The sequence below is a fragment of the Pelodiscus sinensis genome, chromosome 6, assembly GCF_049634645.1.
Source record: "Pelodiscus sinensis isolate JC-2024 chromosome 6, ASM4963464v1, whole genome shotgun sequence".
Classification (NCBI taxonomy): domain Eukaryota; kingdom Metazoa; phylum Chordata; order Testudines; family Trionychidae; genus Pelodiscus; species Pelodiscus sinensis.
Window position 1 is genome coordinate 113,487,902 of NC_134716.1, and position 26,844 is coordinate 113,514,745.

The 26,844-nt window shown below is 41.2% G+C and overlaps 1 protein-coding gene across 4 annotated transcripts in view; it reads right to left on the minus strand.

Annotated features, from left to right (window-relative positions):
• Positions 1 to 26,844, minus strand: part of DCC (DCC netrin 1 receptor) — a 994,271-nt gene that overhangs the window by 375,107 nt on the left and 592,320 nt on the right. For all 4 annotated transcript variants that reach the window (XM_075932654.1, XM_075932653.1, XM_075932652.1 and 1 more), the window contains exons 6-7: positions 13,521 to 13,675; positions 10,427 to 10,547 (exon numbers count right to left, since the gene is read on the minus strand). In XM_075932654.1, the coding sequence (XP_075788769.1) occupies positions 10,427 to 10,547; positions 13,521 to 13,675 (276 nt within the window). The remainder of the gene's footprint in view (positions 1 to 10,426; positions 10,548 to 13,520; positions 13,676 to 26,844) is intronic.

The window sequence follows — 26,844 nt, forward strand, 5'->3', positions numbered from 1 at the left end:
GCGGTGCCGGGACGAGCCTGACACTTATAGTGGAGCACCTATGCCACTCAAAGAAGAACTTTGTAATTTTAGAGTAAGGAGGATTATAAAATTCAATTTGAACCTTAGTGTTTTCATCTGTGTTATATTCTAAATTTGAATTTTCAGAGTTGTCTAAGGGTACGTCTAGACTACATGCCTCTGTCGCCAGAGGCATGTAGATGAGGCTACCAGGCATAGGAAAATGAAGCGGCGATTTAAATAATCGCAGCTTCATTTAAATTTACATGGCTGCAGCGCTGAGCCGATCAGCTGTTTGTCGGCTCAGTGCGGTAGTCTGGATGTGCGGGTGTCGACATCAAAGGCATTTGTTGACCACCCAGGTATGCCTCCTGGGATGAGGTTTACCTGGGTGGTCGACAAATTCCTTTGATGTCGACACCCACGTGTCCAGACTACCGCGCTGAGCTGACAAACAGCTGATCGGCTCAGCGCTGCAGCCATGTAAATTTAAATGAAGCAGCGATTATTTAAATCGCCGCTTCATTTTCCTATGCCTGGTAGCCTCATCTACACGCCTCTGGCGACAGAGGCATGTAGACTAGACGTACCCTAAGTGACTGAGGAACCTCAGTCCTACCAACTTTTAATGAGACTGAAGTGCCTAAGCAACTTAGTCAACCTGTGGAACTCCTTGCTAGAGGAGGCTGTGAAGGCTAGGACTATAATAGAGTTTAAAGAGAAGCTAGATAATTTCATGGAGGTTAGGTCCATAAAAGGCTATTAGCCAGGGGATAAAATGGTGTCCTTGGCCTCTGTTTGTCAGAGGCTGGAGAGGGTTGGCAGGAGACAAATCACTTAATCATTGTCTTCGGTCCACCCTCTCTGGGGCACCTGGTGCTGGCCACTGTGGGCAGACAGGATACTGGGCTAGATGGACCTTTGGTCTGACCCAGTATGGCCATTCTTATGTTCTTATGTTATGTTCTAAATACCTTTTGGAAATGTTACCCTCAGCACCACTTTCAGAAATGTCTTAGGCTCCTAAATGTATATTTATATTGCCCCTTTACTGTTGTGTCTGAGCATCTCACAATCTTTACTAAATCCCCTCTAATGTAAAGACGTGCTAATATTCTTATTTTCAGATGGGAAATGGAGACATAGCAACATTAAGTAATTTGCTCCCAGTCACCGAGGAAGTCTGCGTCACAGCAAGAACTGGAACTGAGGTTTCCTAAGAGCATAACTAGTGCCCTCACCACTAGACTATCTGTCCTCACTAAGCCACTTTTTAAAATGGACTCTGGAAATTGCTCTTTGTGATGGCCTTTTATATCCTAATGATGGCATTCCTCAACAAGGCTCGTATCTTCTATTAGGCTTTTAGCCACTGATATTTTGGACTGGGCTCCATCTCAGGACAAATTAAGTGGAAGTGCTAAAGAGCATTCAGCTAACTTGGCATTTTTGCATGGTTTCATTGTAAATCTGAGGGCATGACACTACAGTAAAGGCCACCATATAATACATAAACAAAATGTATATTTATCATTATTATTCCTGCTGATGTGGTATTTTCAGTTTGAACAGCACATCAGCTTTGCACACAAGGGCAATCAAGTCTCATGATGGTGCAGGAAGCCATTCCTCACCCCATTTTTGGTTTCGTACAATTCACTATATGCTTTATATTGTTTTTGGTTGTCACCTTAAGTTTCAGTCAGTAGCCACTGTTGGAGGCGGGATTCCAGGCTTGAGGATGATATACTAAATTCTTAATACAATTTCCATTGATTATTATATCTATTGAAAGAGTTGACCCTAGTTTCTAGCTGTCAAAAGCGACCAGCGGTAGTTACAAACCACACTTCTGAGAGCTCTCCTGTAATTCCCACTTCTCCTCCTCTACCCTTTATAGGAAACAGCACTGTAAACTTTGCTAGTCCCTTTGCCAGGCCCACCAATGGAAGGGAGGAGGAACAAAGAAAGCAACTGCCCAAGAGTCCCATGATTCCAAAGAGCCCAGGGCTTCTGGCACTCTGGGTCCTTTCAATCACTACCAAAGTGTTCCAGGTGACTGTAATGGCTTTGGGGGTCTAGCACAGTGCTCTCCGAGAGGCACTGAGACCTGGCTACTCCAGTCCTGCCCTTTTTTCAAGAGGCCCCACCCCTTCTAGGAGAATGGAGTAGAGCCCCACCCACTCTGCCCAATGTACCTTTTGGTTCTGCTACCCTTTTCAAATCACAGATGACAAACTCCAGTTCATTCTTCCTTTCTCCGAGGAAAAATGTGAGAATATCTCTGTTAATATGTTGTTCTGGAGAAAAAAAAGGGGGGGGGGGGAACTGAGCATAAGGTTAAAAACAATGAGATCGGGGTAGATGTAGCCTCATGATTCAAAAAGTACCCTACACTAAATTGCCAAAGGGGCACAAACCAGCTGAAGCCGCATAGCAGCCTTAAAGCTGACCTAGTTATCAGGCTCAGACAGAGGAGAGGAGAGGAGAGGAGAGGAGAGGAGAGAGAGCATGAGAGTGGTGGCTTCTGTCCCCTGGGCCTGGACCTCACTTCCCAGGTCAGAAATCACAACCTGGCACATAGGGCTACAGTTCCACTCAGGTTTGTCCTGGCTGCCCTCCATCATGGTTTGAGTGAATGGCATTGCAACCTGGCACACAGGACCACAACAACACTCACTCAGATTTGGCCTGGATGCTCCTCTTTTGTGACTTGGATCTCAGGGTCACAGTACCACTGGGTTTGGTCCCGATGCCCCTTAGCCATGACAAAGGTGTGGCCAAATCAACTGCGAGTGGCACTGCAACCCTGTGAACTAGATCACCTCATCCCACAGCTGATGGGAGATCAAAGTGGGGCAGGCTTGCTCTCTACTCCCCTCTGACCAAGAGAAGTATGTCTGCCTGGTGTTTTTTTGTTGTTGTTGTTGCACCCTTGGTTTCATGATATTTTGGCTTCATGATGAGTGAGGCAGGAGAGGGGAGGAGACTAACAGAGCCATAAACTCTGCCGATAAATAAATCACACACACACGCCAACCAACCAACCAAACAAACAAACAAAACAAAAGAGAAAACAAAAAATCCCTTCCACCTGATATAAAAGTGACCAGAAATGAATGAAGGCCAATTAGTGGCCAATAATGTGCATGTTCTTTACTTCCCTGTAAATAACAAATCATGTCAAACCAATCTGACAGCTTTCTTTGATAGCATAATGAGTCTTGTGGGTAAGGGAGAAGCAGTGAACATAATATACCTAGACTTTAGTAAGGCATTTGATACAGTCTTGCATGATATTCTTCTCAATAAACTTGGCAAATACAACTTATATAGGGCTACTATAAAGTGGGTGCATAACTGGCTGGATTATGGGATATGATTATGGGATATGATTATGGGATGCATTAACAGGAGTGTTGTGAGCAAGACATGAGAAGTCATTCTTCTGTTCTACTCTGCACTGAATAGGACTCAGTTGGAATATTGTGTCCGGGACTGGGCACCACAATTCAAGAAAGATGTGGAGAAATTGGAGAAGGTCAACAGAAAAGCAACAAGAATGATTAAAGGCCTAGAGAACATGAACTATGAAGGAAGACTGAAAAGATTGGGCTTTTTTAGTTTGGAAAAGAGAAGACTGAGAGGGGGACACGATAGCAGTTTTCAGGTATCTAGAAAGTATCAATGAGGAGGGAAAAAAATTGGTCTCCTTGGCCTCTGATGATAGGACAAGCAGCAATGGGCTTAAACTGCAGCAAGGGAGGTTTAGGTTGGACATTAGGAAAAACTTCCTAACTGTCAGGGTGGTTAAACACTGGAATGAATTGCCTAGGAAGGTTGTGGAATCTCCATCTCAGGAGATATTTAAGAGTAGGTTAGATAAAAATCTATCAGGGATGGTCTAGATCAGTGGTTCCCAACCTGAGGTACGTGTACCCCCAGGGGGTACGAGAAGCTTGTCAAGGGGGTACGGGGAATATTTGGTAAATAACTAGATTATCCTAATTGAAATATTCCAAAAGTAGTAGTGTTAGTGAAAAAAGTTGTGGATTCTAGAGTCTAGAATTTATTTCCTTTCATATTGAATAGGGAGCACGGTAAGGTTTACAAAAAGCCAAGGGGGCATGGGGACCGAAAAAGGTTGGGAACCCCTAGTCTAGATGGTACTGGGTCCTGCCATGAGGGCAGGGGACTGGACTCGATGACTCTTGAGGTCCCTTCCAGTTCTAATGTTCTGTGATTCCCCGAAGACATGGAAAGTCCAAGTGTAACACTGACAAGCAGAACCAAAGCATCATTAACATGAGCCTCTACCGTCTGAGCTAAAAGCCAGCTGGCTCCCAGCTAAGGCTGTAGAGCAAACTCTCTTTGTAAGTGGTTCAAGTGCCACTATATGGCTCCCATGTACACCACACCCAGAAGGTGTGTGGGCTGCACATGCACAAAAGAATTTATAACAAAACTGTTGCCTTAACTCCTAAATGCTTATATACACACTTTTGCATGGTATCAGGGTCAAAGAGATTCCTGAGAATGGTTTAAGGCAATCAGAGATCCTCTAGCGGAAGAAAGCATCTTAAATTCCCTAATCTAAGTCTTATTATGTAGACAAGTTGTGAGATCCTTGCATAGCACTTGTACTTGAAAATGTTAAAGCCACTATCTGTCAAGCTGGAAATCTGACAATATGAGGAATCATTCACATATAGTGAAGAGGCACATTCTCAGTGGTAAAGTATCAATCATGTGGAATCCGACCTTCTCTGGTGTTTAACTTGCCAATATCTCTTTCCGATTCCCATCTATAGTATCCATTTTAACATACCCTTAAGGGTCAGGACCCAATATATAAGCTATTACTCAGGAAGTGAAGCTTGCTACAAGCTTTCATAATAACCCTCAATGTTCCAGAATTTGTAATTTAATACTATGTAGTTACAATCACTGTACTTTGCCTTTCCCATTTCTAGTAGCAGTGGATGGATAGGCAAATACCAATTATTAAAATATTTCTGATACAGTACATCCTGTGATAGGTTAGATAACAGAAATCCCTTTGGGGTAATCCTCTGCTTTGCTGATCAAACCACTAACACCCACCTTTCTGCCCTCTGGGACCAACGGCACTATTTTAGGGATATTTTAAGAGGAATAAGGGATCTTTCGGAAAAAGCTTTATTTTCCGAAAGATCCCCATCTAGACTGGCGCTTTATTCCGGCAAAGCCCCGAGCCAGAAAAAAGCAGCAGCCATGTTTATTCAAATGAAGCGGGGTGGATTTAAATCCCCGCTTCATTAGCAATTGCTGTACGTCTAATTTGCATCCCTTTTACGGAAAAGGGATTCAGTCTAGACACAGCCTTAGAGTTCTAGTTTGGATGTATAGGACAAACTCAACCTTTCACAGATGGTTGGTTTAAACACAATCATTAAGTATCTGAAGTATCACTAATGGTCCTCATTAGCACAGTAAGAATTATAAACAGATTTATACTTCATACTTCTAACTTCACATACAAGAATGATCCATGCACAAAGAGAGGATATACACATTCAGCAGATTGTAACATTAAAAGGATATGTCACATGAGGTATTTTATTTAAAGCATCTTTGAGTTATGCATATTTATATTCATAAGCCAATTTTCATAAAGCATGGGGGGCCATGACACATCTTCTTTGTGTAACATAACAAATAGCCCATTTAGTTTCCTGTTGTGTAATTATTTTATGTAACTGATGATTCTTGTGATCTTTCCATTTTCAAGTTAGCTACACCTTATTATGTCTGAAGATCCCAATGATAAATTATATTCTCATGCATCTATGGTAAAGTACATATCCTTAAGCTAAAGATTTGGCTATCAAAGAATTATTAAAAAAACATAGCAGATAATTATCTGTTTATGGGAGTTGTTTATCTCGGGATTATATTGGCTAGTTTCTTTATCTGTTCTTGTATACTATGGGGTAAATAATTATCCCACTGCTTCACACTCCCGCAAACTATTTGAAGGATGAATCTGAGCTGATGTTTTTTAAAGTTCTACAAATAATAATTCACTGCCACAAACTTCTCCATTAAGCATACTATTCTCTTTATAAAGTATATACTGCAGACTTTATTCTAGGAAACCTCCAAGAAGTGCAGCAGATCCAACGGAATGTAGAAGGTCCAAAGGCCCTTCTTTAGTGGGAGTAGGAACAAAATGAGGTAGCCTTGGAATCTGGGAGAAGCTGAAGAACCCAGGGGAACTGAGTTGCAGAAGATAGTAGAGAGAAATATTTTTGAAAAATGAAGAGTTTTAAAAATTGTTTTTCTAAGAGGTTTGTTGGGGATCATTATAAAAGACCACGATTGCAGCCTTCATTATGGATAGAAGAGCAATCCCTCCAATACATAGTTCAAAGATGTTAAACAAAAAGAAGCTAAATCCAAAATGTATCTTTTTCCAAAGTTTCCTATAGCCCCAAAAGACTTTAATTTGTTGAATAATTCATGCATTATAGACCATGTGTATAACATATTTCTGACTCATACGAGTTTATAATTTAATGTTTAATACAATGCCTCTTGGACTATAATTTCAGCTAAAAGCTATAATTTTAGTTAATTTTCCCAGGAGGGTCACTTGCTTCCCAATGTATAACTAATATATATTTAAATAGCATTTAGCTTCTTATAACCCCATCTGAAATTCTAGAAGTTAAGGTTATCATCTGTGTAAACTCACTATCCAGTTAGCTGGCATTACTCATTTCGATTGTCTAGTTTCCACTCACCACATCATATTATTTGCATGGAACATAATTTATGAGTCTGAATCAGATCTCCAAATGGTTTTATAGTGGACATTGTTGGTATTGCTCTGGTAAACCAGAAGTAACTACTTCTAAGTCAAATCAGAATCACATGAACAAGTTTCAAGTTAGTGTAATTACAATAACAAGATTTGGACATTTCTATCACTGGAATCAAAGCAGGATCACAGTAACTAGAAACAGAAAATCTGATTTAGACTCTGACCTATATCTTCAATAGACTATGTGTCAGCTATCAAATAGATGATATATTTAATTATAAATTCATATGTGGGCCAAAAATATTTGCAACTAACTAACACATCAGTACCATGGTTTTATGAGCCTTGCAGAGGACAAATGGTCATTTAGTTATCCCCATAAGGCTAATTTAGGAAATAAATATATTAATTTATTTAGGGGGCTTTGCGATAAGCCTGACCTGGCTATCAGAACAAGAAACCTCTGTTAGCTCTTTTGCACGTCTTGGATTCTGTTCACTCCAAATTGATAGATACAAAAAGGAGTTAGGAACTATTTATAAAAAGACTATATTGAAACTTCATTAGGTTCTCGTAAATACTCACCAACAGAGAATACTGGATTTAACAGGTCATTGTCTATGCCCTAGCGAGAAGCAGATTGTCATGGTTGCTAAGGGTAACCCTCAGTCTGAAGCCTGTGGACAGGCCAAAATGGAACAGCTGTGCAATGCAGAGCTCACACTGAGTGTGAAATATATGGTGACCGTACATTGACTAAATTTAAACAGAGAGGGCTATGTACTTCCCACCATGCTCAGCCCCAGCACTTAATTTGTATTTATAGCTGGCTTCTCTGCCATCTGTGCTTGCTGGCCTTCTCAGCATCTCAAAGGAATTGGAGTGGCATTGTTTGAAGATCTGATTAAATAGCCAGGAAAAAGTAATCCATCATTTATAAAGGGAAATGGAGACAGTTACAATAGTATCCCATGGCTCTTTAGGATTTTGTCTTCCATTTTCTCTTACTTTCATTCTAATCCAATGCCAAACATGCTAAACACTGACCAAAAGTACAAAATTTACTGACAGCATTCGAACATCTAGGTGGAAACAGTAATGAATTATCCCTTTTCCTTTACACTGATCCTATTGAGAAATTAAACTACATTATAATGCAAGATGGCCCCATTTCTCCAGGGTTGCAGCTGTCTAAATATATTCCAGAAGCAGGAGCTAAATGCAGGAATCAGCTTTAAAACTTAACCACCCCCATTAAAAACCCTCTATCCTGCCATTATGAGGATTAATAGAGATGAAGTTGTTTTGGGGCACTATTATATTGCTCTGGTCCCAGCTGCCCATGTGAAATACCGGTGGGGTTATGTGCTATGAATAGTTATTGTGCCAACGTCTTGTCTTTCAGCACCTTCTTATAGTCATGTTTCTCCCAAAGGAAAGGTAACACTGGTGCCACTGCACAGAGGGAGAGAAACACTCAGCTGGTTTGATTCTTCACTGTGCAGGTGAAGAGTGACAAGTGCATAAAGGCAACATAAAAAGTGATGAGCTATCCAGGGAGCACAAGTGTAGCTTGATCCTGCTGTGCAGCCATTCTGTCCATTAATAGCTGTGAGTTAGGCCCAAGAGGAAAGTTGCACAGGGAAGCCTCTTATTAGCACAATGAAGATGAATGTCATGCCTCTGTTCGGGGTTCCCATTCAGCAATATCCTTGCATGGCTGGACCCCCTGCTAGCAGGGCATAGTGCACAGCAAGGGGCTTACTGCTAAAGGGAGGTGGCTGGGGGAGGGGTTCTGGGAAGGGCTCTGTTGCTTTCCCAGGTGCTATTCATATTTTGTTCTGGATATGGGGTTGTTGGTGAAAGCATGAGTGTATGGAGGGATTGGATAGCAAGGGAATGGGGTGAAACAAACTGCTAAGAGGTTTAAAATGTAAGCTCTGTCAGTCATTCATCCTGGATTCAGGAAAAACAAAGAGCAAATATTGTCCCTGTTCTTCTTTTTTGCTTATCATGTGTACTTGTTTGTAAGGGAGTTGTAAGTCTCAGATCCCTGCAATAGTAACTACTTGGTGAGAAGCACTGTACAGAGCAGTTAACCTTAGTCATGCCCACATAGAGCTACTGCTTGCATTTTGCATTATAGTGCAACCATCTGGCATATCACTGCCCAAAGGACAAACGTCCACAGTATCAAAGCCTTTCTGGAAATCAACGGCCTTTAATAACATAATGCAGTTTTACTAAAGTCTTCCACATTAATGGTCTAAAACACTATTGCAGACAGACGTTCTATAGGAGAGTTATGGATCATTATTGGGGAACACCTGTTTTTCAAATGACAGCATAGTTTAAATAACACTTTACGATTTTAAAATGATTCTGTGTGTGCACTTTTCAAAGCAAGTTCTATAGCAGGTGCTATGAAATAAGTCAAGCGAGATGGTCAAAATGGTCCCTAATGACTTTAAAATCTATCAGTGACTATGAACTACCAACTTTCTACTTTTTCCAGTCCAGGTTAGGGTGTGAACAAAGTTTGACTACATTTACACTACATACTAGGAGTGGGAGTCCTTCCCAGTTTGCAATGACATCACTCTGCTAGCTCTCATCAAGACTGCATGCTAAAAATAGCAGCATAGTTGCGACTGCCTGAGCAGTCACCCAAAATATGTACCCAGGGGGTCCGGTGGGCTTGAACTGGGGACCTCTACTCCTTGCCACTACTAATCACTTGTTATACTACTGCAGCTGCACAATTATTTTTAGCACACTAACTCAATGAGAGCTAGCGTCAATATCTCTGTGTGGGCTAGAAATGACATCCCTAGCTCCAAGTGTAAACGTAGGTAAGATTTCTGAACATTCACTTCTTACAGCTTAATTAACAAATACAATAGAACCCAGTTCAAGTAAACAGTTATCCTACAGAACACAGAAAGCCTATTAAAGGCATTTATATGTATTTTGCCTTACCTGGTTTAAAATGAACAGTTTTATGTATTTAAGTTTACCATTCCATACAGAAACAAACTCCACCAGTTTTGGCACAAGAAAGGACAGCTTATAATACCCATTACATTATTTGAGTGCCACAAAAATATACTTTTCTTCTCATTGTACAAGAAATATCAGTGCTAAATTTCACGTACCTCTTCTCCTATAACAAATATTCTGAGTGCTCAATGTGGAGCCAAATAGTTTTTTTTTCCTCTATTCCATATAGGCTTTTTACCTTCCAGCCCGCTAACCCCCCTGGCCCTTTATCCCCAGCTTCTTCTCACATATCAGCAAGATGAACCCAGGGGTTGAATGGGAAGACATTGTCTTTGATTTTTCATGCAGAGATTCTGACCTCTGGTGTCACTTCTGGGATGCACCCAGCATCTGTAATTGTCCCAATAACAGAGCATCTCAAGGTTACACCAAGACAGACATGCATCTCCCCTAGTACTAAGAAGGAACAGGCTATTATAAGTTAAGCTATGCAACAAATATTTTTAACATGACTGAGAATAAAGGAGTGGGGGAGAGGGATTGAAATAGTAGCTGCCAAACTAGGATTTATGCTAATTGTATTAATTAATGATATGATTTTCTGTGTCCTTTGTAGCTTACCCGGCTCAGGGATGATTAGCTGTGCACTGGACTGTGCATTCCCAGCATCATTTTCAGCTACACACTGGTAAAAACCTTCATCTGACTTTACAAGGCCCAGGATCCGCAAGTTGCTGCCCCCCTAGAGAGACAAAGTGGGGAGGGAAGAGGAGGAAAATAATTAAACAAAACTGTCAAACTGAATGTCACTTACTAAGGAGCTTCAACAATATTTTATTTGTGAAACAAGAGCAGAAATTATTAAGGAAACCTTAGCGTGCATTCACGTTGTCTTTGTCTCCAGTGGAATGTAACAAAAGGCACATTCATCAGGAATGAACTGCACAGCTCTCTTGCAAGGATGGTACTTGTGCTATTAGGGTGAAATTCACATTGCTAGAGGAGGGCCAGCCCAACCCCCTATGCAACAGTTAAATGCTATACAGGTTGAACCTCTCTAGTCTGGCACTCTCTGGTTGGGCATCTTCTATGGTCTAGCATGATTTTAGTTAGCTGGATGTCCACTGATCATGGCCAAGTTTCCCATGGACCCAAACATTTTGTTTACAGCCACCAGTCCTGGTTCTCAATGTTCTGAGCAATTATTTAGCACAAATTTACCCCCACATGTCTTCTAAGAGCTTAGGAAGCAGTGGAAGTGTTGGTAATGCTCCTAGACAACTGACCCCCAAGATACAACAAATTCTCTAATTTGGCACTGGTCGGGTGTTGGTCTAGGTAGGTTCAATCTGTATGAAAATCTAAAGTGAGACTTAAGTGATGAATATGGCTTTGAATTGGCTCTTTGCACAGAGGAGATATAAAAAAATCCAACTTGTTGTACCTTCTGTATGAACAGTATTCTGAAGGCCAGATTTGACACCATAATATGAGACCCAAATAGCTGAAGCAAGAGAAAAGTCGTTCAGTGTTTGCTGCTGGTGGGCAGGATTTTTATTTGTAACTGCTACTAGAACAAGCAGAATTAACATGGCAAACACTAGAGTCCATGAGACAATTCTTTGCATAGGAAAATAGTATAGGAGCAATTCCACTGCTCTAAACATTTCTTCAGGAACTAAAAATTGAAAGGATAATTCCCTTCCACATTACAATAATAATAAAGGGACTTTCCATTCCTCAGCAAGTACACTTATTGAGGTCTGATCTTACTCACAACAAACAATGATGTTAAATAAACTAGCATGAATTTATTTAAGGGGGGACATGATAGCGGTTTTCAAATATCTAAAAGGGTGTCACAAGGAGGAAGGAGAAAATTTGTTCCTCTTCGTTTCTGAGGACAGGACAAGGAGTAATGGGCTTAAAGTGCAGCAGGGGAGGTTTAGATTGGACATTAGGAAAAAATTCCTAATTGTCAGGGTGGTCAAATATTGGAATAAATTGCCAAGGGAGGTGGTGGAATCTCCCTCTCTGGAGATATTTAAGAACAGGTTAGATAGACATCTGTCAGGGATGGTGTAGATGGAGCTTGGTCCTGCCTTGAGGGCGGGGGGCTGGACTCGATGACCTCTTGAGGTCCCTTCCAGTCCTATGATTCTATGATTCTATGTTTCCATATATTCGTATACGGGTAAATCTTTTCCACAACAGAAATATGGAAAAAAACAACCTATATTTATTAGAAGATGTTTAATTTGCATGAATGTAATCCATTTTACTGATTATAATGTTCATTCAGTAGGAAACAGACACTAAATATTGCAGTCTGATCTATGAATGAGCCATGCAAACTTTCTTGTACCAAAGACATCAAAAAGAAAAATATCTCATGGCCAGTGGATATTTTTATCATGCTGCAAAAATGACAGATATATTAGTACAGGATTTTCTGCAGCACTCTGCAGTGTCTCAACTCTGCTCCCATTGAATCAATGATAAAATTTTCCTTGACTTTCATGAGAGTAGTTAGGTCAATGTCTTTGAAAATTGCTCCATCAAGATTTAACTTTTAATATCTCATATATAATGTTATTTGTGTAATAAAAGATGGGAGCATCAAATGATAGGTGCTATGGTGAAAGTATTGTGCCTATGTCCAATCACCATTATCATTTTTAATTTAACTATGTTAAAAATAGTTTCCATTTGAAGAAAGTGATGGATCATCATTGAAAATGTGTTTAAAAACTGCCTGGAAAGCGATGTAGGGAGGGAATGCCAGTCAAATGTCGTAGCAGAGGCAGAAATATCGGGTTCATTTTTAACTCTTGTGGTTCCAAAGCAAATTACAAAAGGGAAGAAAACGCTGAGAAGCTGCAAGATCTGCTCAGTTCTGTTAATTCCAGGTGGCATTGTTAGTTCCCTTTAAGATCTGTATGTCTCTTATTTATGATTACCTAAAAATGTGTACAGCAGTGTGTACTTACAAAGCGGTTTTAGGATATTAAGACTTTTCCCCTTTGTCATAGTCTATTCCCATGGTTGCATTATGGCTTATAGGCTGTTTTTTCTAGCTACATTGGCATTTCCCCTTTGTTCATGCAGATGTGAGAAGCATTGCCGAACTCCATTGTAATTGTTGATCTGTTCCCTTCAAATTTAAATATATTTATATTTTTAAAAGAAAGACTAAGAAGTTGTACATTTAACAGTAACTACAATAGATGATTGGCCACTCTTGCATTCTTCATCTTCAGTTCCTTCCCTTTGGTTGTCATCTTCTTCTAACTTATGACTGAGTGTGTAATTTCCATGGAGCATGGATCAATCATTTTTTGTGACACTAATTGCGTCAATAATAGGTTATGATAAATAAATAAATTAATTAAATAAATAATGTGACATGGTGCTCTGGTCAATGTTCTCTGGTTCAGAAGATCCTAAACAAAAATCTAAACCATTGAATGAAAGAGTCAGGCCTGATCCAGATCCCAGTGAAATTAGTGGGAAATCATCAGTGAGCACTCTGATGCCATATCCCCTTAGTCCACAAGAAGGCAGGAGAGATTTGATCTGTTTTGCTCAGTTGTTTCCTGTGTCTGCTAAATGAGTTAAAACCCTGTTTATTAACAGAACAAGCAAATTAGAAATATAAACATATTGTAAAACAAGTCAAATACTGAAATTGCAATGACAAAAGTCAGATAATTACCACTATTTGAAAATAATCACTAGGAATGACCACTTCTCCGTTCTTGATCCAATCCACGGTAGGGATAGGCTTACCAGAGACAGCACATTCAAACTCAATGTCCATTCTTTCATAGGCATAGAGGTTTGAAGGATGATTTATAAACCATGGAGGAACTGCAAGGAGAGAGATAAAAACCAAAGCAAGTTGTGAGTAGATATGAATGCACTTTTAGCAATCCAATAATTTAATATTAGACAGAAATAGGAAACATATTTTCAAAACAAATTATTTCCCCAAGCACACAGTTTGTTTTAAATAGTAAATACCAGTAAAATAATTTATTTTAGTGAACACAGTTTAATAGGGTTTTTTGCTTGTTTGTTTGTTTGTTTGTTTGTTTGTTTTTTTAAAAATGAAAGCTTAAAAACCCAGTATGGAGAGCATATAAGATTTGGATGAAATATACACAATAAGCACCTTAAGTAACCAAGGAGCTGATCCAAAGCTCAGTAGATCAGGTACCAAAAGCATGCACAAAAATGAAATGCATAGTAATATGCAGGGAGGTAGCTTTTACCCAAGAAGACTATCAGCACAGAATGAAGTGTATTTAGTCCTGAGAAAACAGTTTCATATCAAGGAAGTGAAACTTGTGACTGTATTTACAAAATTTGAGGATTTAACTAATAAGAATGAATGGTGTCCATGATGATAGAAAGAAGAAGCAATCTGGATAATCTTTGCTGAGGACAAATTCTTATTAAAACAGCAATTATCTGTTGCCTTGTATTACTATAATGTATTCCCACTTTTGCAGTATGGTATACGATATGCTAATTTAATTTAATTTAATCATTACCATAATACTGGTATGATGGAGATTTGCAATTTGAGGAAAACTGCTAATAACATCAAATTTCTAATGAGCTCCCTGTCACACACACACACACAAAACACCACAATTCACGTACAGATCATCAGCTTTCACAGGGGAACAATGTTCACTGTTTTGAATATTCATAGTTGCTAGGAAGCAAGATTAGATTCATTCCTACGTAGCATCCATGACGTCTCCTTTGAACAGAAAATACAATTGTATTTCTTAAGCAATTATTTCCGATGTCTGATTTATAATATATCTAAATCCATTAAAAGAGGGGAGAAACAAAAATTGACATGAAAAGATTGTTAAGATTGCAAAGTCAAACACTGAAGAGTTAGGTTGCTTGTGCAATTTTACTCTTTGTGCTTACACATTATGGTTCTCTCTTTAATTAAATAACCACAGGTCACCTGCTTCTTTCAGTGCACAGACTGGAGAAGACTTACTTTATTTGCTATTATTCATTATTTTGTTTTCTGCTCATTGTTCAATATGTGGTGCTATGCCTTGTTGTTATTTATTTCGTGTACACAATCCAATCAAGCCAAGCCACCATGTTATTGTCAATGATATTCTAGGCATTAAGACCTCCAGGAAATAGAGAATCATTTTACAGTTCTCAACAACATGTGTTATAGCTTGTGGATGCTCATATTGACATAGTGGACTCCTTAAAACACCTCCAAAATTCCGCTGCAGCCTAGTTTACTGAATACTATTCAAATCCAGGTCTCCAGACAGAATTACAAATTTCCTCAAGCACTTTTCTATAGCACTCATCACTAGAGTTTTTGAGTGCCTCAAATTAATTACTTAATGTTTATAATATTCCTGTGAGGTGAGGATAGAGTATCCCCATTTCACAGACGGATATCCGTGAAACCTGGAAATTAAAGGTAAAAATTTGGTTTCCTGACTTACAGCATGCCTAGGATCTAATTTTTTTCAGCATATACAGCACTATTGTATTTTACATTTTAAAACTCAAATCTGATGGACATCGTTTGAAGTTGTGAGTGCTCAGCACATCAACAAATTAAACTTCAGGGTTGTAAGTTGGCCACCCAGAAAATGAAGAACAACTGTGACCACCTGTAAAAGTTTTGCTTAAGTGACTTGTCCAAAAATCACATTGGAAATCTGTGGCAGTCAGAAATAGAATCCAATTCTCCAGGGTGACATTTAATTGTCTTAACCATGACTTAACTTTTTCTTTCTGAAATCTCCTGCCTCACTCAATACATACCTTCAACTTGTGCAACAAAAGAAGTAACATTGTTATTCAGGAATCATGTACCTCATTCCAGGGTAATATTATCGAGGAGTTATAGACTTTTCTGCCCAGGCCCCTTCCAACCCTCAGAATCTTTCAATGCCGACTTTCCCCAAGCTATAGCAGCAAATCTTATCACACCTGATAAATTCACTACATCTAACATACCACTTTGATATAATGTATTCACAGATCCTGTCATTAAGGCATTAGATGAAAGCCACAGAGAAACACTAGTCATCATAAACATTGTAAGATATGTGTACTGATGTGGTATGTACAAAGTCGTGCATATCTAATAAAATATATTTAAAATCAGGTAATAAGGCAAAGCTTTTCTGCCTGACAAAAGCATGTCTATTTGCCTACTCCCATTTTAATGTAAATTGAGCATTATAAGCCAAACACAAGGAGAACTACATTTGCACTCCGAGTCACAGTGAGCATATGACATCACCATGGGGGTCAACACACAGGAAAGCACATAACAGAAGGGTGCTTTAAAGGTTTACTGGACTATAACTAGAGCATAACTAAAACACTTTGTTGTCCATCCCGTGAATGCTGTGGGTTGTGCATGAAACGTCAGTCCTGGTTATGACTGAAAACTAGAAGCTCCGCAACAGACTCAATTCTTGGGACAAAATATACTTTATTAAATAGGAAAGGTGACCATTAATAAGAGTAAACCAAGGATTGCATTTTATGTTTTATTTTATATGTCTAACCATTTCTGTTATTATCTGAGGGGCCATCTAAGGATGGAACAAACTCCTGCAGCATGTCAGAACCACCACAGATCTCACCATTTTTCATTCCAAGCGCCAAACAGTCTTTAATAAAAACACACACCTGTGGACATTTTTGTTAATCTACATGATATGTTCCTCCTCACAAGAGGGAGAAAGAAACAATTACATGGGACAGATGCTTCTTTTTAAATGTACTCTTGGGCAGCCATCTGTACCCCAGTGATGGATTCAAATAGAAAATGGGTTCTTCTCTCCATCCCCCTTTTCTCCTCTTTCTAACTTCTTTAATTTTCCTATTTTTTCTGTTGTTTTCAAGATGAAACACAATTCAATCTCCCAAAATATTAGCAGGTGAATGGCAGAGATACAGGTACATGCAATACTGTAAATTGTTTTAATACACAGGATTGTTGAACAGAGAACAGAAATATCATATCAACCAGTGTATAATATAAAAAGAGCTAGTAGCATCCACCATCTTTAATTTTGTGAAAGCTTCTTAGCATCAATTTCCTGTCATGCTTACCAAAATACAGGTGTGATATTGTATAGTTGTAGATAAGGTATTTATTTTAATCCTTCACCAATTACGTAGTCATGGTGATAAATTAAACTAAACTGATTCCAAATCACAAATTCATGGCCAGAAATAAATTGACCCCAAGTCCAGAAAACTTCTATTTCTAATCTCATGCACCTCATATTCCTGAGGCAATAATATTTACTTGCTAAAAAGCAGTGAAAAATCACTTTTCAATTAATTTTAGGAACACTGAACCAGTGTTCTGAATGAATGAGGAACAAGAATCTTTTAGAACTTCCCCATTCAAATCTGTAGTGTTGCATAAAAAAGCCTCCGCCTGAGCTTACTTGATTTATATACATGGATTTTCTAAAGCTATACCAAACTGTAAGGTCTAAGGTTTTAAACTTCAACTTATTGTGATCTTTGTCAAATTTTGTAATCTGTGTAACTCTCAGAAATTTACTGTAAGCTGCAACTTTGTAACTCTCATTCACCTTGCCTGTAACTTTCCCTAAGCTGCAGATTCTCCCCTGGGTGAATGGAGAGAGAGTGTGAGTGTGAGAGTATGTTTGAAGAAGGCTTGGAACAATGGAGCACATTTCAATGAGTCATCACACTATGGGCATGCTCCCTTCTGGATAAAAGGAAATCTGGGCATGCTTCCTGATGATGAGGTGAATGAGCCACAGGAGCCATTCAGACACTATATAAAGAAAGGAAGCACATGTAAGACTCTTTTTCCTTCCCCTGCTCCTGAGAAGCTCCTCTCCAGTGTCTTCTCCTCCTGACCAGCTTCCCCAGCCATGATGAGCAGACAGACCCTCCAGGATACACATGCTTTGGCTCCTTCTGCAACCCATGTGTCTGTGTAAGTGTGTGAGTGCCTGAGGGCAGGAATGAATGGGCATGAATGAGTGTATGAATGGAGGTGTGTGTGTGTGTGTGTGTGTGTGTGTGTGAGAGAGACAGAGAGAGAGAGAGAGATTCTATATTCTTTAGTTTAAACCTTACTCCTCTTTAGTTTTACCTAGTGGAAATAAACCCATACTAGTTTAACCTTGGGTGGTCTCCAATGAGAATATATTTGGGGTAACATGTAGAAAGGGACCAAGATGAGGGAGAGCCACAAGGCTGCTCTCAAGAATAATTCTGGAGAGCTTTTCTAATTATACCAGCAAATAGTCTTGTACAACCGAGTTGTAACAATATGACTTTTCTGTAGCCATGTTGGAAGGCCTGTGCTAGGCCTGAACCAAAGCCGCCTGCTGTAGCCAGACTGAAGAGTAGCAGCCATTACTGTAAGGCCTGGAGTCACATACTCACAGTTCCATCTAAATTGTATTACAAAGTGTCACACCAGGCTGTGAGGAGGGACTTTGTTCTGATAGCTCCCCCACTGTCACCAGATAAAGAAATAGATCTCTAGATGGGTAAAGAAATTTGTGCGTAACACCATTCTGTCTGGCAAGAAACAACTTATCAATAGAGGACGTTGTGGAATCCTCATCCTACGAGGATTGTCACTATACTTTCCTACTGTTTGACTGTGTGATCTCTGTCTGGTTTGTAACTGTTTCTGTCTGCAGTATACAGGCAGTCCCTGACTTACGCGGATTCGACTTACGTCGGATCCGCAGTTACGAACGGGGCTCGCCCCGGAGGACACGGACTGCGGGACCTCACGGTCCTGCTGCCCGTGTACTCTGGGGCTTTCTCCGCGTCTCCCTGGTCTGCAGACCAGGAAGACGCGGAGCAAAGCCGAGGAGGGGCTCGGGCAGCGGGGCAGCCCAGGCGTGCCTGGGCTGCCCGAGGCCCCCGCGGCTTTGCAAAGCCTCAGGGGAAGCCGGCAGCGGGACAGCCCAGACGCCCCACGGATGTCCCGCTGCTGGCGTCCTCAGAGGCTTTGCTCCCCGTCTTCCTGGTCTGCTGGTCTTCAGCAGACCAAGCAGGCTGGGAGCAAAGCCGCGGAGGACCCAGGCGGCGGACCGTGGTGCATCTCGGTCCGCCCCCGCGTCTTCCTGGTCAGCTAGTACGCCCCCCCCCCAGCAGATTAGGCTTTTCTCCAGACGCCTGTGGCAGAGCAGCTGGGGCGCTGTCGGTTGGTCCCGCAGCACCGCTCTGGGCGCTACTGGACCAACCCGGCAGCACCCCAGCTGCTCTGCCCCAGGCGTCCTGATTCAGCCGCTGCTGGTCAGTTTCAGCAGCGGCTGAATCAGGACGCCTGGGGCAGAGCAGATGGGGTGCTGCTGGATTGGTCCAGTAGCGCTGAGGAGCGGCGCTACTGGAGCAACCAAGCAGCACCCCAGCTGCTCTGCCCCAGGCGTCCCCAAGTCAGCTGCTGCTGAAACTGACCAGCGCTGACTACAGGAAGCCCCAGGCAGAGTTGCTCTGCCCCGGGCTTCCTGGAATCAGCTGCTGATCAGTTTCAGCAGCAGCTGACTTGGGGACGCTTGGGGTTCTTAAGTTGATTCTGTATGTAAGTCAGAACTGGCGGTCAGTTTCAGCAGCGGCTGAATCTGGACGCCAGTTCCGACTTACATACAGATTCAACTTAAGAACAAACCTACAGTCCCTATCTTGTACGTAACCCGGGGACTGCCTGTAATTAATTTTGCTAGGTGTAAATCAATGAAGGTTGTCGGGTATGATTGGTTAGGTAATTTTGTTATGATTGATTAGTAAAATTATACTAAAATAATTGATTAAGATATAGCTAAGCAAGACTCGGTTTTCATTATATAAACAGGGGCTCAAAAAGGAAAAGGGGAAGATCATCAGAAGTACTAAAGGAAGAAAAGGCTGGAAGAGGACCAAGAGGAGGGTGGAAGACCTGGAAAAGAAGAACTCACCTCTGAGACACACCCTAAGACCAGAGAGACTGACATTGCTTGGCCAACAGGGGACGTCTGCCTGCCTTTATCAGGATTGGCGAACATGACACTGTGCGCTTAACATGTGCATTTTGCTTCTTTGTGAATTGTCAATAAATAGAGGATAAGGATATTACTGTGTGAGGCTTTTTCAATGGCGAAAGATCCTGCCAACCCGCGGGTTGTTACACCATGAGCCCTAGGAATTGGGTAAGGGTGAGTGTATAAATTAATAGTGTTGCGCCTTGAGCCCTAGGAACTGGGTAAAGGTGTGTGTCTCTACAGTGTGGAAGGGATAGAGAAATTTGTGCGGGTAACAGAGTCAAGAATAGATGTTCGTGTGTTTTGCCCACTTGTAAGTAATAAGAAACTATGTTTTAATTCTGGTCTAAGAAGTGGCATCAGTGAACCGAAGGCCACTTTTTTCCACTCCAGCTTCTGTTCTTTAGTCTATGTAATGAATTTCCATTGGTTTGAAATCGCAAGTTTTCCCACCTGCATTTCAGAATGATCCACTGAAACATCTCACCATAGCACTGTAAAATGATATATCGTGTACAACAGACAGCTTACAATGTAACATATGTTTTGCTCTATACAGCGGAAATATTCAGCAGCATGTGGGCAGTTAATATCACAGTCATAGAGTATTATCTAGTGGGTAGGTAAATGGACTGGACTTCTATTTATCTTGACAGCTGTACTATTGATTCACTTTGTTGCCCAGAACAAATGACATATGCTCTCTATTGGTGTTTACCCATATATATGTAGGGAGTGTGGAGGGAGGATGTTTTTTGTTTGCCTAAAGAAGTGGTACGAACTTTTGTTACTTAAACAGATAAAGCATTTTTGGATCCTGAGATGAAAGATGCACAATGTTGCTAGTATGAGAACTGCTGGGATTTTTTTTTCTACAATTGCTCTTCTTCCTAAAAGTCATTGCACACTTTAAAAAATCCCTATGCTGTATTCTGTCGATGTGTTTTACGTGTGTGTGTGTGTGTGAGGAACTTGACATAGTTCACAGTATGGTGCACCCAATGTGAGTTTGTGAAAAAGAAAGGATCTGTTCCTATATGCAGTCTGCAATTTCCCAGTATTCAGCCTTTCACAGATATATAAGCCCAGGACATGTTTGAAGCTTTAGGATTTCCATGCAGCTTATAAAAGGAGAGTTAATAAAATGACTAGTTCCTCCTGACTGGTACTTTCTGCTGTCTTGGTGCAGTGGGAGAACATGGTAGGGCTGTCTCAAATAGAATATCAAGTACTTCAAAGGTAGCACGCCAAGTCCCCAAGGCAGCCCCCAAATGACATTTTGCCTTATCCAACTCACACCTTCAGCAGCACCGAAGCAGTTAATTTATTACCAAAATTAGGACTTTCAGAACAGTTACTGTCACTGTTCTTGCCAATCAGAAAATCTGACGTATCTTATCATTGGAAAAAGTTCAGAAAAGGGCAACAAAAATGATTAGGGGTTTATAACAGGTACCATATGAAGAGAGATTAAAAAGACTGACTTTTCAATTTAGAAAAGAGGAGATTAAGGAGGGATATGATAGAGGTATATAAAATCATGATTGGTGTGGAGAAAGTGAATAAGGAAAAGATATTTACTTCCTCCCCTAACAGAAGAACCAAGGGTCACCAAATGAAACTAATAGGTAGCGGGTTTAAAACAAACAAAAGCAAGTACTTTTCCATGCAGCGCACAGTCAACCTGTGGAACTCCTTCCCAGAGGATGTTGTTAAGGTCAGGACTTTAACAGAGTTTGAAAAAAAGCTAGTTAAATTCATGGAGGATAGGTCCTTTAATGGCTATTAGCCAGGATGAGTAGGAATGGTGTCCCAAACCTCTCTTTGCCAGAGGCTAGGAATGGGTGAAACGGAAGGGATCACTTGATGATACCATAAATTAGCGAATATAACACGCATCCAAGTATAACAGTCACTCATGTATTACCCGCAGTTTTTCTATCGCATGTAAAAAATATATTAGAATACCCGCGGACATAGAATCATAGAATCATAGAACTGGAAGAGACCTCAGAAGGTCATCAAGTTAGGCCCCTTGCCCAAGGCTGAACCAATCCAAACTAAATCAAACCAGCCAGGGCTTTGTCAAGCCGAGACTTAAAAATCTCTAGGGATGGAGATTCCACTACAGTGGAATCCGGATTAACCCACTTTGTCCCACTGCCGCTGCTGCCGGGATGCTTCCAGGCTGGAGCAGCAGCTTCTCCTAGGCTGTGTCCAGACTCAGGGGTTTTTTTGGGAAAAGTAGCCTTTTCCCGAAAAAACTTCCCCTGCGTCCAGACTCAAGCCGCGTTCTTTCGAAATTATTTCGAAAGGACGCGGCTTTTCTTTCGATGGCGGTAAACCTCGTTTCACGAGGAAGAACGCCTTCTTTCGAAAGTTCCTCTTTCAAAAGAAGGCGTTCTTCAATGTAAATAGGGCTTCCTCGAAAGAGAGCATCCAGACTCGCTGGGTGCTCTCTTTCGAAAAAGCGGATTGCTCTTTCGAAAGATCCGCCTGCAGTCTAGACGCGATCTTTCGAAAGAGGCTCTTTCGAAAGATGCTTTCGAAAGAGCCTCTTTCGAAAGAAGCCTGCAGTCTAGACATAGCCCTAGAGAGCAAGGGAACAACTGATGCCGCTCCTGCGGGGGACGGATGATAGGGACTCTACTGTACTTCCGTAGGTAATCCATTCCAGTGCTTCACCATCCTCCTAGTGAAATAGTTTTTCCTAATATCCAACCTGGACCTCTCCCACCACAACTTGAGAACATTCTTCCTTGTTCTACCATCTGTCACTACTGAGAACAGCCTTTCTCCAGCCTCTTTGGAATCTCCCTTCAGGAAGTTGAACGCTGCTATCAAATCCCCCCTCACTCTTTGCTTCTGCAGACTAAACAGACCAACTCCCTCAGCCTCTCCTAGTAGGTCATATGCTCCAGCCGCCTAATCATTTTCGTTGCCCTCTGCTGGACCCTCTCCAATGCATCCACATCCTTTTAGTAGTGGGGGGCCCACAACTGGACACAATACTCCAGATTGACATACATAACCCACAGAGACTTCTGTTACCTTCATAAAGAATCTGGGGGTCTTTGATGTGGTTGCCACTTGCCAGCTATAAAGATTGAAGATTATGATGTCATGCAGCCCGATAATACTAGGTCTTGTTATATCAGTAATGAACCACGGCTGAGGCCACTGAACTATAAAAAGCAATAAGCACTACCCTATTACTGGTATCTAAGACCTACACCAATCACAACGTTTTAAAACTTTTTGAGTTTATAACAAATCTAGTCCAATAAAGTATTTTTAAAGATGCCTAAGTGCAAATCATATACAGCTGATTTTAAACTATCTGTTGTTACATATGCAAAAGAAAATGGCAATAGAGCAGCAGGCAGAAAATTTTCCATTAAAGAAAAGTCTGTTTGTGAGTGGAGAAAAGAAGATGCTGATTTTATTATGTTGATCTTATCTTCTTGTAATATGAGTAAAAATCAAATTGCATAAGACGTGGACATACATACCCCGCGGGGATTGGGGGGGGGGGCATGGCGCGGTAGGTAAAAACATGGACAACCCGCAGGCTATATTCCCTAATTTACGGTACCTGTCCAGTTCATTCTCTCTGGGGGTACCTAGCATTGGCCACTGTTGGAAGACAGGATACTGGGCTAGATGGGTCTTTGGTCTGACCCAGTACGGCCGTTCTTATGTTCTGACTGAACTTCCATGCCAACTTTAAACCAGGACTTGAGGAGATTCTGTGTAGTGATTCTAGAAAGCAGGCACAGGCTGCTTTCTGAGTTAGGCTTATAGTAAGAAAATAAGAACCACAGGGCCCACATCCTGTGTTCTTCATAAACTATACCCTATAGTCATTACAAAAAAGTCCCGAATCTCCTCATCCACAAAGAATGCTGCATTGTCCACTAACACACACACACACTCACTCTCTCTCTCTCTCTCTCTCTGTGTGCCCAGGGGCCCAGCAAGGCTGTTGGCTCTTCTGCTGGTCTTATACTTAAATTGCAGAAAGACAAAGTGGATGGTAGTGGCATAGCTAAGATGGGACAAGTAGGTGGCCCCTGATTTTAGGTGGGTGGGCAACAGTTGGGCCGCCTATCCCTACAGCTGGCCATGTGGAAGGAAGGAATAGATACACTGGCCAGGGGCCTTGTGAAAATACACATGCCTTAAAACACCCCACCCTGCGGGTACTACTGCGGGTGAGGGATAGCCATTCCCCAGGCTTTCCCTGCTTTGCCCTCCCACTCTTGGTGCTCTGAGTAGAGATGGGACATGGGGGCTTTCCCTGTTCCTGGATGGTGCTCCGAGCAGGAAACAGGGCCTCGCTCCGCCTGCCTGTCTTGTGCTCTCAGCAGAGAGTAGGGTTTAGGTGCTGGGGCTTGTCCCAGCTCCAATACTCCAGATATGAAGCAGGATCAGGGACTTGTCCTGCTTCCCTTGACCGCCCAGCACTTCTTCTGGGGATTGGGCTCATGGCAAGGGGGCTTATTAGCAGAACTGGGCTAGCCGCTGAGTCCACTCTAGGCCTGGCAGGAGCACTGGATGGAGAGGGCAAGCCTTCCAGTCTGGGTGGGAGCAGAGCCAGCACTGGGGGCTGGTGGGCCTGGATCCTAAGTGGGTGAGTCATGGCCCAGCCAGGCCCATCCTATGGCTATACTCCTGGGGCGAGGTAATATCTTTTATTGATGAGCTTCTGGTGGTAAGAAAGAGGAGGTTTGAGCTTCAGTCAACATGAAGAAAAGCTTGGTGACCTGCCTTCTTTCACTCCATACTATCTTGGGACACAGCTACAACACTATATACATACTGGCTGTGTCTAGACTGGCCAGTTTTTCTGGAAAATCAGCCGCTTTTCCGGAAAAACTTGCCAGCTGTCTACACTGGCCGCTTGAATTTCCACAAAAGCACTGACTTCCTACTGTAAGAAATCAGTGCTTCTTGTGGAAATACTATTCTGCTCCCGTTCAGGCAAAAGTCCCTTTTCCGCAAAGCTTTTGTGCAAAAGGGCCAGCGTAGATAGCTCAGATTTGTTTTCCGCAAAAAAACCCTGATCGCGAAAATGGCGATCGGGGCTTTTTTGCGGAAAAGCACATCGAGATTGGCACGGACGCTTTTATGCAAAAAGTGCTTTTGCGGAAAAGCGTCCATGCCAATCTAGACGCTCTGTTCCGAAAATGCTTTTAACGGAAAACTTTTCCGTTAAAAGCATTTCCAGAAAATCATGCCAGTCTAGACGTAGCCACTCAGTCTGTGTCTTAGGACTGATATCACCTTTTTGTTGTGTGTTTGTATAGTGCCTGGGACAATGGGGCATTGATCCATGATGGGGCTCCTAGGCACTACCTCAATACATATAACACATAATAATAATAGTAATAACAATGATGAAAATAATGAAAAAGGAAATGCTTCCTGTGATTTTTCATATACAATGCTTTATAAGGACTACCATTGGTTAGTAAATTCTGTTTTCTATTTAAAACAACTTGGGGAGGGGGTGTTAGTTTGTTTTAACTAAATTTGAGAGAAAAATCACAGAGAGCAATTTTAATAAATGTAGCTGCATCCGAAGTCAGAGGGAGCTGTGCTCTCTTATATCAGGGCTATACCTTGGTCAAAGAAATATCAAGAAAACTCAAGAAGCTTAACAGGGCAAAAGAGAGTTGAAGGACTAAAATGGGGTACGAGGAAATATATTAATCTATTCCCTCTTTAAAAATTTGTCTTAGTCTAATCTATGCAATAAAGTCTAATAAAAGAGGGAACTATCTGACTTGTAAGCCATAAATACATGTCAGAATCCATCTCTCATAAACCACTCAATCTTTGCTTGATATTTTATTATGATGTTCCCAGAATCTCTCAGTGAATGTATTAACTTATAATTCATAGATACCCAGAAGTTAGTCTGTATGCAAAACACAAAAATTTAACAAGTCTGACCTCTACTTGTGTGAGACTGTTCGTTTTGGACTCTAGAACAGACTTACTTGCCTCTCCCACATTTTTCTTTATTGCTGTAGTTTTTCTTGTCTGCAGATACCATACATCTACTTCATTAGGTCTGTGAATTTAATACACGGTTCATGCTGGGAAGAAGGCTGTTAGGACACCAGGGTTATCCCCAGTTATAACTATGTCAGTCAGAAAGCAAGGGAAGATAAAGGACTGCTTTGTGATCAGTAAATATAATCTAAGGTAGGTATTTACCAGCCCCAGGAGTGCAGTATATTTATCAGTTCATGTTTTCCCATAAGCAAACTATGGGATATCCACTTTTCTCATGCAGAAAAAAGTCATCGCCCAGATTACACTGTTCTGCTTCAGGAAATTGGACTGGAGTCAGAGAGAAGTTTGTATGGGGATAAATAATGGAATATGGCCTGAAGTTTGTAATCCTTCTTTAATACCATTGTATCTGTTCATCCATTTCCTTCAGCTCAGTAATGATGCCTGATGGCATAGGGGTTGCCTGATATTGTCTGATATGTATTTAGTTTGGTTGTGTGTGGGGGGGGGCGTTATTTTGTGTAAGGTGTTTAATTTGTAACTGGTTGTATATCTGAAGAGGTTTACATGCACACACTTTTGGTAATTTATTTGTGTTTCAAATTGTAGAGCAGGATTTCTTTTTACTAAAGACATTCCAGTGAGGAATATATAAGGTTTCTTTGGCAGATACATTATGTAAACTGAGAGACTTAGCTACTACCACGGAAAAACCTTTAGAATAGATACGTCCATGGAAAGTTTTTTAAAGGTGCCCATGAATAAAACAAAATATAAAGTAAAAGCTAAGAGCATCTGTTTTATTTATACTGCAGTAGATCCTATGAATAAAATGTACCCCATAGCCCTGCCCCTTCTGCTTGAGGCCCTGTCCCTTATGCGGGCCCAGAGGCAAGCCTCTCCCCCATTACCCAGGAACCAGCAAAGTCTGTAGCCAGCCCTGCATGGGCCACAACAGTGTTCTGACTGGGC